The sequence below is a fragment of the Cariama cristata genome, unplaced genomic scaffold (assembly GCF_000690535.1).
Source record: "Cariama cristata isolate BGI_N322 unplaced genomic scaffold, ASM69053v1 Scaffold46123, whole genome shotgun sequence".
Taxonomy (NCBI): Eukaryota; Metazoa; Chordata; class Aves; order Cariamiformes; family Cariamidae; genus Cariama; species Cariama cristata.
The window spans coordinates 1-14,138 of record NW_009607529.1 but is presented as its reverse complement, the minus strand read 5'-3'; the positions used below and the strand labels follow the sequence as shown (position 1 = coordinate 14,138).

Below are 14,138 nucleotides of genomic sequence, written 5' to 3'. Positions count from 1 at the left end.
CACTGGCATCCAACTGGTAGGACTGGGATGGATTGAGGTACCACTCCCCCAGCATTATTATTCTTTTCAACCTGTGCGTTGTTGAACTGAAAACTAGACAATAAAACTGACAATTAGCACATTTTTGCTGATTTTTCCAGTTATCTCAGATTACTGTGTAACGTTTTATAAGTTGAAGGTCTGTTCTTCATAATAATTTGCATATATACACAGATACCTTAAGTGCAAATGTCTATTACATGAAAAGTGTTGTTGAGCATTGTTTTATTACTGTAGCTGATAGTGTCCTTTTAATACTATCTCATACATGACAAATCAGTACGTGAATGAAAGGATGACATCAAATGCTGTGTCTGAGTGTAAGTAATAGCTTACACTGCTTAAAAGGGAAGATCCTCCACTTCTGAACTCTTACACTCCATCTGCTCCCCTGCTTTCACAAGTAGTTGCACCCACTGGGCCCTGCACAGAGTTCAGCTATCTCCTTATTGTAGGAGAAGAGAAGCTGCATGTTTTGCCCTGTTAATTCACTGCCAATTGAGTGAGTTGGCTAAGATCAGCACAAGCTCGACCAAGTGCTTCAACCAATGCCTGCTACAAAGAAGAGCAGAAGCAGAAAGCAGGGCCAGTTTCATTCAGGGATGGCAACCTCTGTTGATCTAAACAGTCCAGCTTACTAGTAGTGTTTACATCCCAAATAACTTAAAAAGAAAACTAGTAGGGGGAAATCTGTTTACACAAGAACTGGTGAGGAGGGGAGGATACTCTGCTCTTCTTAATCTCTCTCTGATGTGTTTTAAATGTGCTGACAGATAAAGATGAATGCCAGATTGGAGCCAGCAAGATCTGTGGAAATCATACACTGTGTCACAATACACACGGAAGCTTTTACTGTCTTTGCCTTGATGGATACCGAGCCTCCAACAACAACAAGACATTTATTCCCAATGATGGCACGAACTGTACTGGTATGCATCACAAGGAATCTTGAGCACCAGGAATCCACACTTAATTTTCTACTGCACAAATCTTTTTTTCCCCATCACTTCAGAATTTACTTTCTGAAACTATATCAAGAGAACTTTCTGCTGTGGATGCAGACACTTACTGCACATCTAGGTTCTAACAGCTATGATTTCCATTTTGCATTCTTTGCTGTGTTATAAGTGATTGCTTCACAGTCTCGTTCAAGCAATAATCTTTCCAGAAGAAGCAGCTAGATTAAAGAAAATAAGAAGATACTTATCTTTCCCTCAGAATGTCATATTTGTGTTTAGTGTATAATATTAGCCAGTTCCTTGTTACAGTAATGAACTGTTGTAATTGACTAAGATATTTGCAGATATGGGATTTTTCTGGGATTGTTGTAGAAGGAGATAACATTGGAAACTGTCCGGTAAAACAGAAACAATGTAATAGATAGCTAGCTACAAAATTGAGAGTCTCCTCCTTCGAGATACTTGAACAGCAGGTAATGATAAAGTCCTTTGTTTCCCAGAAGAGCTGTCAGAAGCTGCATAGAACCCTTCATGGAATGCTGTGTTTGTTTTAAGCTTGGGTCCTGCATTAATTAATTAAAAAAACCCCCAACCTATTACAAAGTGCATATATTTTTCTCTGAATTTTTAGATATAGATGAATGTGAGGAGTCTGGGCTGTGTGGTCACAATGCAAGATGTGTGAATACTGAAGGAAGCTACAAGTGTTACTGCAATGATGGTTATAAATTAGAAAATGGAGAGCGTTCTTTTCATCCAGATGGGAACATAGTTTCATGCAAAGGTGAGAGTCTTTGGATGCTGTTTTTGCTAGCAGATAAAATAGAATCTTACACGATGTGGTAGTACCTGCTCTGACCTGTGCATTTAAGTCTGTGGGGTAGAAGCCCTCTCTGTGGACTTTAGCTGCTGTATGATTTTTTTCTTCTTGGCTTTAGTTCATTCCAGTGATGTCTGGATGGTAGAGTCGACACTGGATATGATTTCAAGAGGCTCTCAGCAGTGGTTCAGGTGTGCAGGGGCAAAGAAGCTTAATAATGCCATGAAGGTGATGTAGTTAGTTTCTGAATAGGAGAGAAGTGTGGTATAATCCACTTGCTTATATAATCACTCTGCTTGAGGGGGAAGGGAAGAGAGAATAAATAGCTCGTAAGAGAGGTCAGATGAATGAAGAAGCCTAGGGGAGAGGAATAATCAAAGAATAGTTTAGTTATTTGTCACATACTGTGCCACCTGCGTAAAGAAACTGTTCTGTTTATCTTGCTGTAAGAAAAAAAAAATTCATTCTGAAACCGTTCCTCCTTTCCTCTCCAGCATAGGTTTTCACAGATGCAAAGTGCTAGCAGTGTAAGCATAGCTGTCGGAGTATGTAATGAACCCAAGCATCTCAGGTGGAAGGAACTACCTCGGTTATATCCAGCTCTCATTTCTGAATTACTGCAAGAATTGTCAGTAAAACTCACTGCCTGTGGTTCGTCCAGTTATTTGAACTGGAGTGCTCCGCTTTGTTTTGCCAGAATTGCTGATAACCCTGCTTATCTCACCGACTTAGCCCTCCAAATGCCGTTGTAAAGTAGTGTGTCTGTACTGAGAGTGTCGCTTGCGGAGTCGGAGAAGGGAGCCCCATTGAGCAGCTGTGTTGAAGGAACGTAGCTGGTATGCGGTCTGGTTCAGTGAGATGGAGCAATTGAGGGGCAAACTATTTCATTTCAGCTGATCTGCAGTGCTTCATCTTTCCCATGCACAGGGAAATAAAACTATGCATTGGGGCCTGAAATTTTCCTCTGGTGTTGAAGGATCATTCAACCATTGCTGTAACGAGACTGGCGCATGCAAAGCACCATCACATTGCAGTGTCTTGTCTTTAGTGTTGTGAATGGCTGCAGCCATATATTAGTAAAGATGTGTCTCAGTAGGTGGATCACTGTGTTCCTCCGACTGTGGCTGGTACAAGTCTTCAGCTCTAATCTTCTACCCCTTTGGCGACCCCTCAGATATTTGGTGTATTTTGTGGTGTGACCATCCAGTTCACCTCATTCTAAAGTGGGGGTGTGTTGTGATTTTTGTACTGTGAAATCTTTTAACCTAATCTCTTTGCAGAAATTGGATGTGGTTCCCCTCCTGAAATGAAGCATGGCTACATCGTGGGGAACTACAGCTTGCTACCAGGAAGTACGGTTTATTATGAATGTAAAGAAGGGTTTTACAGCAATGAGGGGAAGTTCTCATATTGCACTGCAAATGAAACTTGGGAACCTGCCACTTTAAGCTGTAAAGGTGAAAAGAGTCTTAAATCTTTCTTAAATTCTTCACTAAGGGGGTTTATGCACGGGGAAGTGTGTTTGCGAAGAGCAGTAGACTGTTTCCTCAATCCGAAGGTTAACTTCTCAAGATCTATCTGCTTGCAAAAAACGAAGAAAAGAAAGGGACAGGTTATAAAATTGTGCCACCTCTCCTTGTTAGTGTGGTGACATTTTCAGTGCTGGTCCTTGCATTTTTACAGACACTGCAATGTGTCCTTCTGTTTGTGAACCAAGGCCTAGAAAACAACTAGATTTCTGTAGCATTTCATGGGAAAGGCCACCAAGCTGGAAGGCATCAGTGACCTCTCATGAAAAGAACAATTTTTCTGGCAGCTTATGAAGTTTTTTCCAAAGGTTGACTGTAGATGCAAAAGAGAGGCATCATACCATGCCCCATCTCTGGATGGCCTTCATGATTTTAAGAGCATTTGTGCATGAGGGTATGCTTTCACATCTCTGAAGTGTTAAGTTTCCTGAGAACATCTTTGAAACTTCCCCTTGCTTTAGTGTTCTAATTGCCCATTCTGTTGAAATATTACTGCTTACAAGTGCAGGATTTTGTGTTCCTGTGAGTAGTTAAGAAAGTCTGTGTATTAGTTAAATGACGCTTGAGGTGCTAGCTAACTGATGCTACACTCTCTATAACAATTCTACAGGGGAGAATTGTCATCCTGAATATGATCACTTAGTGAGGAGAGTTCCTTCTCTCAAAATAGACGAGCCCTCTTGGTTTCTAATTCTTTCCTGTTTTCTTATTATTTTTTTTTCTTCCCTTTGAGAATGGGTGGAAATGTAATGTTTGTATATATGTCTATGGGAAGTGAATAAATTAGAGTAAGGATGCTGAATCGGTGTGGCTGGAAAAGTGATATTCTAAATATCACTAGAAAATTCATAAGAAGGAAAAGATAAAACAATACTAAAATAATGGTATAAAAAATAAAATAATTGAAATAACAGTTTTCCCAAAAAACTAATAAAGGACAGTGGATTTGAAAACAAAAAGGAAGTGGCCAAAGTCTCAAGAAGTCCATAAAGAAAGCTTGTGGAATGCAGTCTTTGTCAGTTGTTGGTGCATTTGTTTTTTATTAATATTTTTCAATGATTTTTTTTTGTGATTTTTTTTTTGTTTGTTTGTGGTCTTTTTTGTTTTTACAATCAAACAGTAGGTCAGGTCAGAGTTTCTGAGCACATCTGTCATGGGTAATTGAAATAAAGTACATCGAACATCAGTTAGGGCTTGTCTTTTTGTGAAACCAGCAAGTCTGATTTTTTTTTTTTAATGTTAGTAAAGGCACCTTTCTTTAAACTCTTGAGAGTTTCCCTGGTAAGTCTTTATCACTAATTTAAGTTCTCCTGGCCCAGTGTAATGTCTTCTTTTTCAGGAAAACCAGTAAGCATGTGTTTTATCTTCCTTCCTGTGGTAATTTAGAAGTTTTATTTTATGTAGTCATGATGAAACTGGTCATTGAAGGTAGGTCAAACTTGGTCAGATGTGTGACATAACATTAGGGTACTGTAAGTGGAGCAGATCCCTTTTTTTTATTTAAATATAAGTATATGGATGTAGTGTGCCTTTGAAGAAAATAGCTTTCCTTGAATATTAATAAAAGAATTGTCTTGAGGTGAAAAGCCAGATAGTTTAATGGGAAGATGTGATCTATGTGAAGAGGTGTAGTGAAACTATTGGAGGTGAGTGTTGTGTCATGCTAACATGAAACCCTTTTAGGTGGTTGCTTACGTTAGAAAATGGACATCATATCAAACAAATTGTTTTCTTGTGCTACTTGATTTCTTTGTTTTATGCATTTGTAAATGACAACTTGACATGTTTTTGAATAGAGCAACTGTTACAATGCATTTTGAACACCATGTAGACTCTTGCTTTAACAGGAAGCTTTTGTATTGTATGTCGTAACCTTTTCTATGGTTTTACATTTCTCTGGTCCTTTTGCACTTCTTAAAATTTCACTTCCTAAAGGCAGTTTCTGCTCGTCTGCCTCCCTCTGACTGTTGCTCACTGCAAATGGTATAGAACCAGCTTACCATCTGTGACCAGATTTGTAAAAGCAGGAGAATCTTAAAGATTAAAAAAACCCAGAACATTTTCGTTACACAGCTAGGCAGCTAGGCTGAGGAGGGAGTCACAGATGTAGTGTGCTATTCTGAGAGAAAGGCAGAGAGAAGTCATTTTATTTGGAAGCAGCTCTGAAGTAGCTACAGCACTCAGTTATTGTGGGGGCATCACAGAGGACATGAGGGAATGTTGGATTACCACAGGAGAAGAGGGTTAGTTGATAACGATGAAAGAAATACTCATGGGAGTGCAGCTGTCATTACTTCCGTTGCTTAACTAACAAGTTTATCTTCCTCTTTCTTCCTCTCCCTAGGTGTGGATTGTGGGGTTCCACCTTCTATTTTAAATGCACACCCAGCATCTGTAAGTGGGACCACTTTCGGAAGTGAAGTTACTTACAATTGTCTTCATGGTTACTTTATTGAAAGTGGCAATCAGACTGCAGTCTGCAATGCTAAAGGACAGTGGGATGGTACTGATTTGGTGTGCAAAGGTAAAGCAAATCTCCCTTCAGATTTATTTAGCATAGATAGTGTTTTGGCCACTGTAATAAATTGCAGTCATCAGTAGGAGGCATTCTTTTTGAGCATTCAGTTTATAGAGTCTCTTGGCATATGAACTGCAGTCACAAAACAAAAGCCATTTTATCTGTGTTGCTAATGAAGTTGCAATAAATTGATATTTATTAATTATTAAAGTTATAAAGTTATTAAATAAACTTTAACATTCTTAGGACAAAATCCCAGTGTGTGTCAGGCATTGGGATTACCATGAGATGAAAATTCAGCCTAAATTGATGCCATTTTTCTAGCTCAATATCTACTCTGTGGTTGAAGCCACTACTCAGAAATTGAATCACTGTTAGCAGTTAGCATTCCCTTAAAATTCCCATATTTGGACAGTTACCAGTTGCAAACTATGATTGTTCAAGCATGCTATTGTTATTTGACGTGAGTCGTAAGTCCCTTATGTTACTATGATTTGGAAGAATGTAAACTAACAAGTTCCTTGATAAGAAGAAACACAAAGGTTCATTAAAAAAAAGTATTTTGCCCAAGAAAATTTCTAGTGTATTTTTACTCTGAGCTCATACTATTAATTAATGTGATCTCAGGATAATTACAGTCTTTAGTCAGTTTTTACAGTGGCACAACTTCACTTTTCTGTTCACTGGATGATATCTTTTCAGCTTGACTCAGCAAGGTCAAGCTTTCTGTTCATTGCAATCAAATGTACTAATCTTTTTGCATGTGAAATGTATATTTCACAACCACTCCCTACTTTTAGAGTCTTCTTTAATATTCTTAGTCTAGGTCATCAGCCTAAATTCAGGGTTTGCTATGTTACACAGAAACGTATTTCTGCTTTTCAGTCTGATTACAGGATGGCCATGGGCAGATAGCTGGAGTCAAGCAGCTGTAATTTTTGTATCCCATCACAAACTGTCCCTCTATAAGTTAAGCATATTCTTAGCCTGTGCATTAGTTATTCTAAGGCTTGTTCTGATGATTTATGATAGATACGTATATTCATAAACATTGGGATATGAAAAAGAAAGTAGTAATGGTGGTGGATGTATTGCCCATGGGAATACATATGTTTAACTTTTTCTTCAAAGGTTATACAGATCATGATTCTTTAAACTTTGTTTTTTACTTCTTTGTTTTCCTTTCTTTGAGTAGAACTTCAGAATCACTTAGGATTATTTATTAAACAATTTTAAAAGCACTTGTTTTCTGCATATAAGCTTTAGTGAAGGTAAGGTTTTAGTTCTTACATTTTTTATGTCTTACAAGTGAAGTGGTGCAGAATCCTTTATTGGGTTGTAACATTCATTGTGGATTTGAAAGGGAATTTTAACCCTAAATAATATTCTACCATTGATTTGATCTTTGCTCTTTATTCTTTCTTGTTTCCTAATTTTATTATGAAGCTCCTGAAAACAACTGAGCAAATAGATTAATTTATAACTGCATTACCTCAGCTTTCTAATGATCTCTAAAGTAGTCTGAACAATCCATCTAATTTTCCCCCAGAAGTGCTTTTCTGCTTGTCTGTAGCAGCTTCTCCTTTATTTCAAAGTTTGAATTAAATCCACTGGCAAAGGAACATAACCTTCTTGATGCTATTCTTCCATGTCACTCCTTGGACCATGTGTCATTTTTCAGATCTATTGTTACTAATGATAGGTAAAATAAAGGAATAAATAGCATGTGGGGAATAAGAGAGTGTTGTGGGAAGATAGATCCATTTGTAAAAATTTGCTTAAGAGATCCTTGTTCTCCATTTCTAAACAGGACACTTTTATTTTACGGTTTATCGTGAACGATAAATGCCCCACTCTGACAGAAAGTCTTCAGTCACAAAATTCTGGTTTCTAAAGAGCTATCCTAATTTCTAGAAATCACTAGGAAGTGAAAACAAGTGAAGTGTTACTTGCTGGGACAATTAATCTCTCTTCCTTAAACACTTTGATATGCCTTGCCTGTTTTCATTTTTAGGTTTTGTTGCCCTGTTTTTTCTGTTCCAGAAATAGACTGTGGCAAACCTTTGCTGATTCCACACACAGAAATGACCTGGGACAACTCTACCACTCTGTGGAGCAGAGTGTACTATCAGTGTAAAGAAGGTTATTATTTTAATGGAGACAGGAATTTTTCAGAATGCACAATAGATCAGTCGTGGGAGAATATTACATACATATGCAAAGGTAAATATTACTGTAGGAAGTTGCTGTGCAGTGTGCTATTTAAATAGTTTCTCATTCTTATTCTGAAGGTAAGAACAGGAGGAATGATGAATGCAAGAAATCCCTTTCTAATTTACAATACACTGGACGGAAAGGTCACAGAAGAGAATGTTAACCATGCGACAGTTTCTAGTGGATACCACAGATCTTTCTGTAGCTGTCTTGCTATTAATTTGAAACAGTAAGGGACTATTGCAACTGAAGTTTCATTGCTGTACTGAGAACCTTCAACTTTAAAAGCCAGGGGTACATCACCAGATGAGCAGAAGGCATGTAACGGTATTTTGTTGTGGGCCTAATACTGTAAAGTGCACTGTGATGAAAGTAGGGACAATGGAATTCAAAACTCCTTTTTCTTTATTTTTCCTTTTCTCATAATGCCCCAAGTAAAATTTACTCATGGTTGCCTTTCCAACCTAGATCTAGTTTTCTGAATTTCAGTCCAGAAGGATTTTCTTACAAAAGAATGAGTCTTGAGAAGGGAGGTCTGTAGTGAAGGTGTTGTCATACTGTGAGCTTGGAAACAGGATGTACTGACATTTTAATAATAGCAAAAAAATAGCAGATGTTTTGGACTGGCTGTTGCTCTCCTTAGTGGTGTTCTGTGTCCTTAGAAAGAGGTGTCACAAGATAACTCCGCAGCTGTCCATCTCTTGCTCTTAAGTAGCAGTGTTGTCTTTCGCAGATGGTAATGTTCCTGTAGCTTTGTAACATCCATGTTTTCAAAAGGACTGGAAGTGTGTCTTTGATTGCTACCACTTCACAGACCAAGCCTTTACACAGAGAATTACCACTTGATGTCTCTCTTGACTCTCTTGATGTCTTGAGCATTCATTGCGAATATAAAACATGTGACATCAAATAAAATGAGCATGGAGAAAAGCAGTTCTCTCGCTTTTTACAGTGCCCTAATAAAGATGGAACTGCTGTTGTTAGAAGTCATAATTCGTATTTCATTTAGGCAATTTGCATAGCTGTACTTTCTGAATTGATTTTGAAGCCAGCATTGTGTAGAGTGGCTAAATTAATCAAGTGTGTCAGCCTTTGCAATGCAAAGAGTTCTGTCTTGAGCACTCTGGAGATTTGAAGGGCCTGAACCTGCAGACTGCACTCCATGGATTTCAGCAACAGCTTTCCCAGAGGCAAAAATGTAGACTCCGGCTCTCGCTGTTGGATCAGAGGACCAAAAAAGTCAGAGTTACAGTCAAGTAGAATGGAAAACACTTCTAAAAAATAGCCTAACTAGTCCAGGCTCCTTTGAAAAAAAAAAAAAATCATGAATAAGAAATCAGTACAAAGGTCTTCAGCTGCTTAACTTCTAAGTTTTTCACACTTACTAGAGGTAACAAATGACTTTCAAATTAAATTAAATTTCTCTTTCAGTAGTGGTGCCTTTCAGATGTATATGATGTTAAGAGTATGTGTGATTAATCAGCAATACCAATTAAAATGTGAGAAAATCATGACCCATTCCAAAATAAGTTATGATAGAAGTCGGAAAACCATTTGTTTTTTCCTACTGCCTGAAAAACCTCATTAGAAGTAAGGAAGTCAAGAAATTCCCCTGAGCGTATTCCTTTGGCAAATAATCACTTCTTCTTTTCTTAGGCAGCAATTGCTATGGAATGCCCTTTATTTGCCTTGTCTGTTGCATTGTCTGTTGGGGCATATAGTAAATGTGTGTGTGTGTGTATATAAGTACATTTAATAGTAGCTGGTTTAAATGCTAAAAAATTGCTTAACAAAATTAGTTTTACTGAGAGATGCTGATTGAATTAAGCCATCAGCAGTGAAGTTTGGCAATAGTCGGCTAATTACAGTTTTCCTTTCCCAACTCTTGATTTGTATACATAAACTCCAGAGACTAAAGTACAGAGAACATACCAGCAATTGAACACCTGCGGTCCAGTATGCTCAACATGTAAGTCTGGACATCTTGTACAGCTTGTCCAGGAAGAACTTCTTTTTCCCTTGCAGTGTAGGAATGCATGGTTTCTTTTCTTTTCATTGCAAAAGTGGTGTGCTATTATTCCAGGCACACATTGTGTTGATCTCTGGTGGGATTTCATGGTAAATCTGGGAAGTTTTTTTCAGAGTGAAAACAAGATCCCCTGGTGAGAATAATGTTTCAGTTTGTTTCAGGAAAGGGCTTTGGCTATAAAGCACTATAGCATGTAGTGATGGAATAAAAGATACTCTGCAACAAGAAGCTTTGTTTTCCTATTTTGAATTTCAGAGGTGAAATTGTCAACTTGAGCTTTTTTTGGTAGTAATATTTATCTTACCGAGAGGTTGTTCTGGGTGTGGGCTCAAAATGGGGCATAAAGTAATAAAACTTACAGTTGCATTTTTTATAAAATGAAGACTTCCCACTCATGTTTTTGTTTTTGAATGGATTCCACAGACAAGGGGAAGTTTTTATTTACCATGGCTATAAGCAGGCCAGAAAAAAGTGATTTGTGCCTTGGCTGTCTATCTGAGATGCTTGTTCCTGTATCTGCACTTGCAAATGGCATGGTGTGCACTATATATTGTAAGCCATTACCAAGTGCATGAAGTGTGTCATTTTGAGAAGGGCAGAGAGAGGAACTGGAAGATGTCTGAAATGAAAATGTGTACATGAGTTGGTTTTATCTTTCATTGAACTTGGATACAAATGTTTGATAGTAAAAGGTCAGAAAAGGCTAACATAGATGCTGAAGTAAAATCATTTCCCTTTTGTAATACGTGTAGATTGTGTATGTGCATGCATATAGGCACGCGCGCACACACACACACACACACACATGCGGATCTTAGCTTTTTAGAACTTATTTTTTGGGCATCCGGGGAAAGTTAAGATGAATTATGGTGAATATAGTGCTTATGAGGTTGCCTCGCTCTTTTTCCAGTCTTCTTCACAGTTATGAAGGGGTCAGTGTCTGATGCGATTTTCTGTGTTGATTGGAACATTGTCAGGGGTATTTTGGAGGGAAGTGGTCCCTTTACCTGCTGCAGTTCTCTTCATCCTGTTTGCAGAGTCCTCCCTTCTGCTATTTATCAAGGTTTTTCCCATTCATAGTCCTAAGTCCTAGAGGTATCCTTGTCATGGAGAGATTTTTCACAGTATCTGATCTGTCCTTTCTGTAACAATTGGCTCTAGTCTTGGCTGCAAGTACACAGGCTGGATTGGCTGCTGCTCATTATTCTGATTCTAGAAAACTCCTCTAGAAAACTTCTCTGTGTTTTCTTTGGAGGTTGTTAGTATTCAATATGTTCAGCATCAATTGGTGTGGGTAACAACAATATGGTGTCTAAGACAGACAAACAGTTTGTCCAATTTCCTTATTTTTATCCAAGGAAAAGAAAATACAAGTCTGCATTAAAGAATAACTTCTCAGTATTTAAATAGGTTTCCAGTACCACTCATCACTATATTATTAGAAATGCATTTATTGAAGTGTTTTTTTTATGTATTAAGTGAAATACTGGCCTTGCAAAAGAAGCAACTGCTGCACATGGGTTGGAAAAGTACATGGATATGTAAAAAGGCTGAAGGAGGGAGTGAATCTGACCTGCATGGAAAGGTAACGTGCGTATTGGTAAAGCTTTCCAAAACTCAGGCGGTGGGAAATACCTGTTGTAGTCAAAAGGGAAATTTGACATCTGTGTCGCTCTAATACCGAGTCTGACAGCACAGCAATCGTACTGGTTAGTTGTGAGAGCCTTCCAAAGTAACGTTAGGCAGTAAGAACTGTCAGCAGATTGTAGGCTTCGCATGCATGGTGTATAGAGGAAAAGATTATCCAGTCCCAACATACTATGAACCTGAAACTCAAATAGGGAAAAAAATCATTCTTCACACCAATGAGCATTCTGTCTGATCCTGAGCTTGGAGCTTTTGTGTCATAGCTTTTTGTGTGCATGCTATCGATTTTATGTTGCCTCTTACTAAATGCAGTGTGAACTGTCCATCGTTCACTGAAGGCTAATGTTCTGTTTCAGAATGCTTCATTTTTCTGTGTTCTGATTCCCCATCCACAGATAGAGTTTAGCTGTGTGTCTTGACTTCTGGAGATTTTGTTGAGATAATCACATGGAACTTGGGTATTATGGTAGTGAGGAGTATCTTCAGAACATCAAGAGAATAAGGTGTTGACTGGTTTTGAGCCATATCCCAGGAAATGGGTATTGTACGCCAGCACTGAAAATCCTAAAGGATTAAAAGAGTGGAAGATACTTGCTAAATATGTGCATCAGAGATTTGAAGGTTTAGAAGGAAGTGAGGTTTGATGAATCAAGTCTAGAGAAGGCGTAGCACATTGTCCACACTGTGGACTCTAAAACATTGTGGAAGAGGAAGAGAATACTTTCATAATGCAAAAAAAAAAAAGTTGAAAAAAAATCAAAAGCAGAATCTGAATCCACTCTAGAATAAACAGAGCAGAATCATCCTTCAGGTGTAATTTAACTGTAGACCTACCACCAAAGATAATTTCTATGCTGCTGAGAGAGTCTAGTAACTCTCTTTTTAACCCAGGGTCGTTTTCCCTTTACTTTCCCTTTACTTTCTTCTTCTGTGCTTTATACGTATTGTCAATGACTGATTTCCCATCTAGCTGGAATTCTCTGAGATGTCAGTTTTTACATCCTCACTTGTACAATAAGAGATGATACAGAAAAGCAGCTGGAATATTTCTGTGGTGTCAGCATCAGTAATTTCCACACAATGAATGGATTAACTGTCAGTGTCCTGACTTTTATCCCCAGCCATGTGTAAGTCAGTCATGTCAACAATTATGAGTTTGATAGAAAAAGTGTCACTCACATCTGTGGGCATCGATTCAAACCCCATGGTTGTGTAGGAATAAAAACCCCATCAAACAATTAGGGTAATTATACTCATCAATGAAAAAGCTCGGACTGGCCTTAGTTCTTGTAAAGACCTAATTTGCTATGTTAAATCCAGTCATATTGGTAATCTGGTAATTTCTTTAGTTGCCTGGAAAAACGCACGTGGAGGTGCTACTTCTTAGATCAAAGTAATGCAACCCAGTGACAGTTAAAACAAAAAAAAATGTTGCTTTTTACAGGGCTATTTAGGCTCTTGTTTGTTTGAAACCAAATTAATAATTACCCAGTTTGTGGTGGCAAATACCAGTCTCAAGAACATTTTTCATCTGGGAAGTGGATCATGTGCATTTCTAATCCCGACCCATCTAATCCCGTCTAGTGTGACACCCTTGATAGATACATCTTTCCTTTGTACGTATGCTTGTAATTGCATCGCGTATGTTTTTGTCAGTCTGGTTCGATACATGAATTACTCTGCTCCTGTTTGTCTCTTGGTAACATTTTTAGATCAAAGGAGTGGTAAATCGTTAGCTGTCTGCCTGCTCCTTCCTGCATGGCTGTCCCTGCCTACAGCTTTGCTGTGTCTTTGTGGATTTCTTCTGTGTAAAGTTTGGGGCTGAAGGTGAAAACCTGCTGAAATTTTGCAATCCTAGTTGAACTAGAAGCTAGTATGTTACTCAAAATGTGAAAAGCTTGTAAAAACTTACCATGCTACCCTAAAAGGTATGAATACTGAAGATATGTCTTTGTAAAATAAATTCCATATATACTTGCTAAAGCTACTGTGCAGGAGGAGTTTGCCTGTATGCTGTGGAACAGGTGCCTTGAAACAGCCTGTGCAAGAGTTTTCTTTGAAATGTTGTTTGCTCGCATTTCATTTCTGTATCTGAATGTATGTGTGGTGCATGTTAGTAGCAGATGGCATATGCAGCATCATTCACAGTTTTCACAGAACTTAACAGGCAAAACATACAAAAAAAGCTAGTATTTGGATTTTTTTTCTTTCACCTAAATTGCATGTATATATGGGGATTGGTGGGAAGAGGTCTGTAAGTGATTTTGCACATGTAGATGCTCTTTTAGCTCCTTATGGAAGATGAAAAGTCAGATTGGAGCTGGTTCTATCTGCTTTCTGGTAAATACTGTTTTTTGAGGAGAATAATCTAAGGGCAATCAAA

General features: G+C 38.1%; 1 protein-coding gene across 1 annotated transcript; it reads left to right on the top strand.

Moving 5' to 3' along the window:
* Positions 1 to 307: 307 nt before the first annotated feature.
* On the top strand, positions 308 to 8,088 carry SUSD1 (sushi domain containing 1; the record flags this gene model as incomplete). Its single annotated transcript, XM_009696740.1, has 6 exons — positions 308 to 359; positions 813 to 968; positions 1,630 to 1,782; positions 3,099 to 3,275; positions 5,692 to 5,871; positions 7,909 to 8,088. Coding segments are annotated over exons 1-6 (898 nt in total), but the record flags the coding sequence as incomplete, so codon positions are not given.
* Positions 8,089 to 14,138: the final 6,050 nt, after the last annotated feature.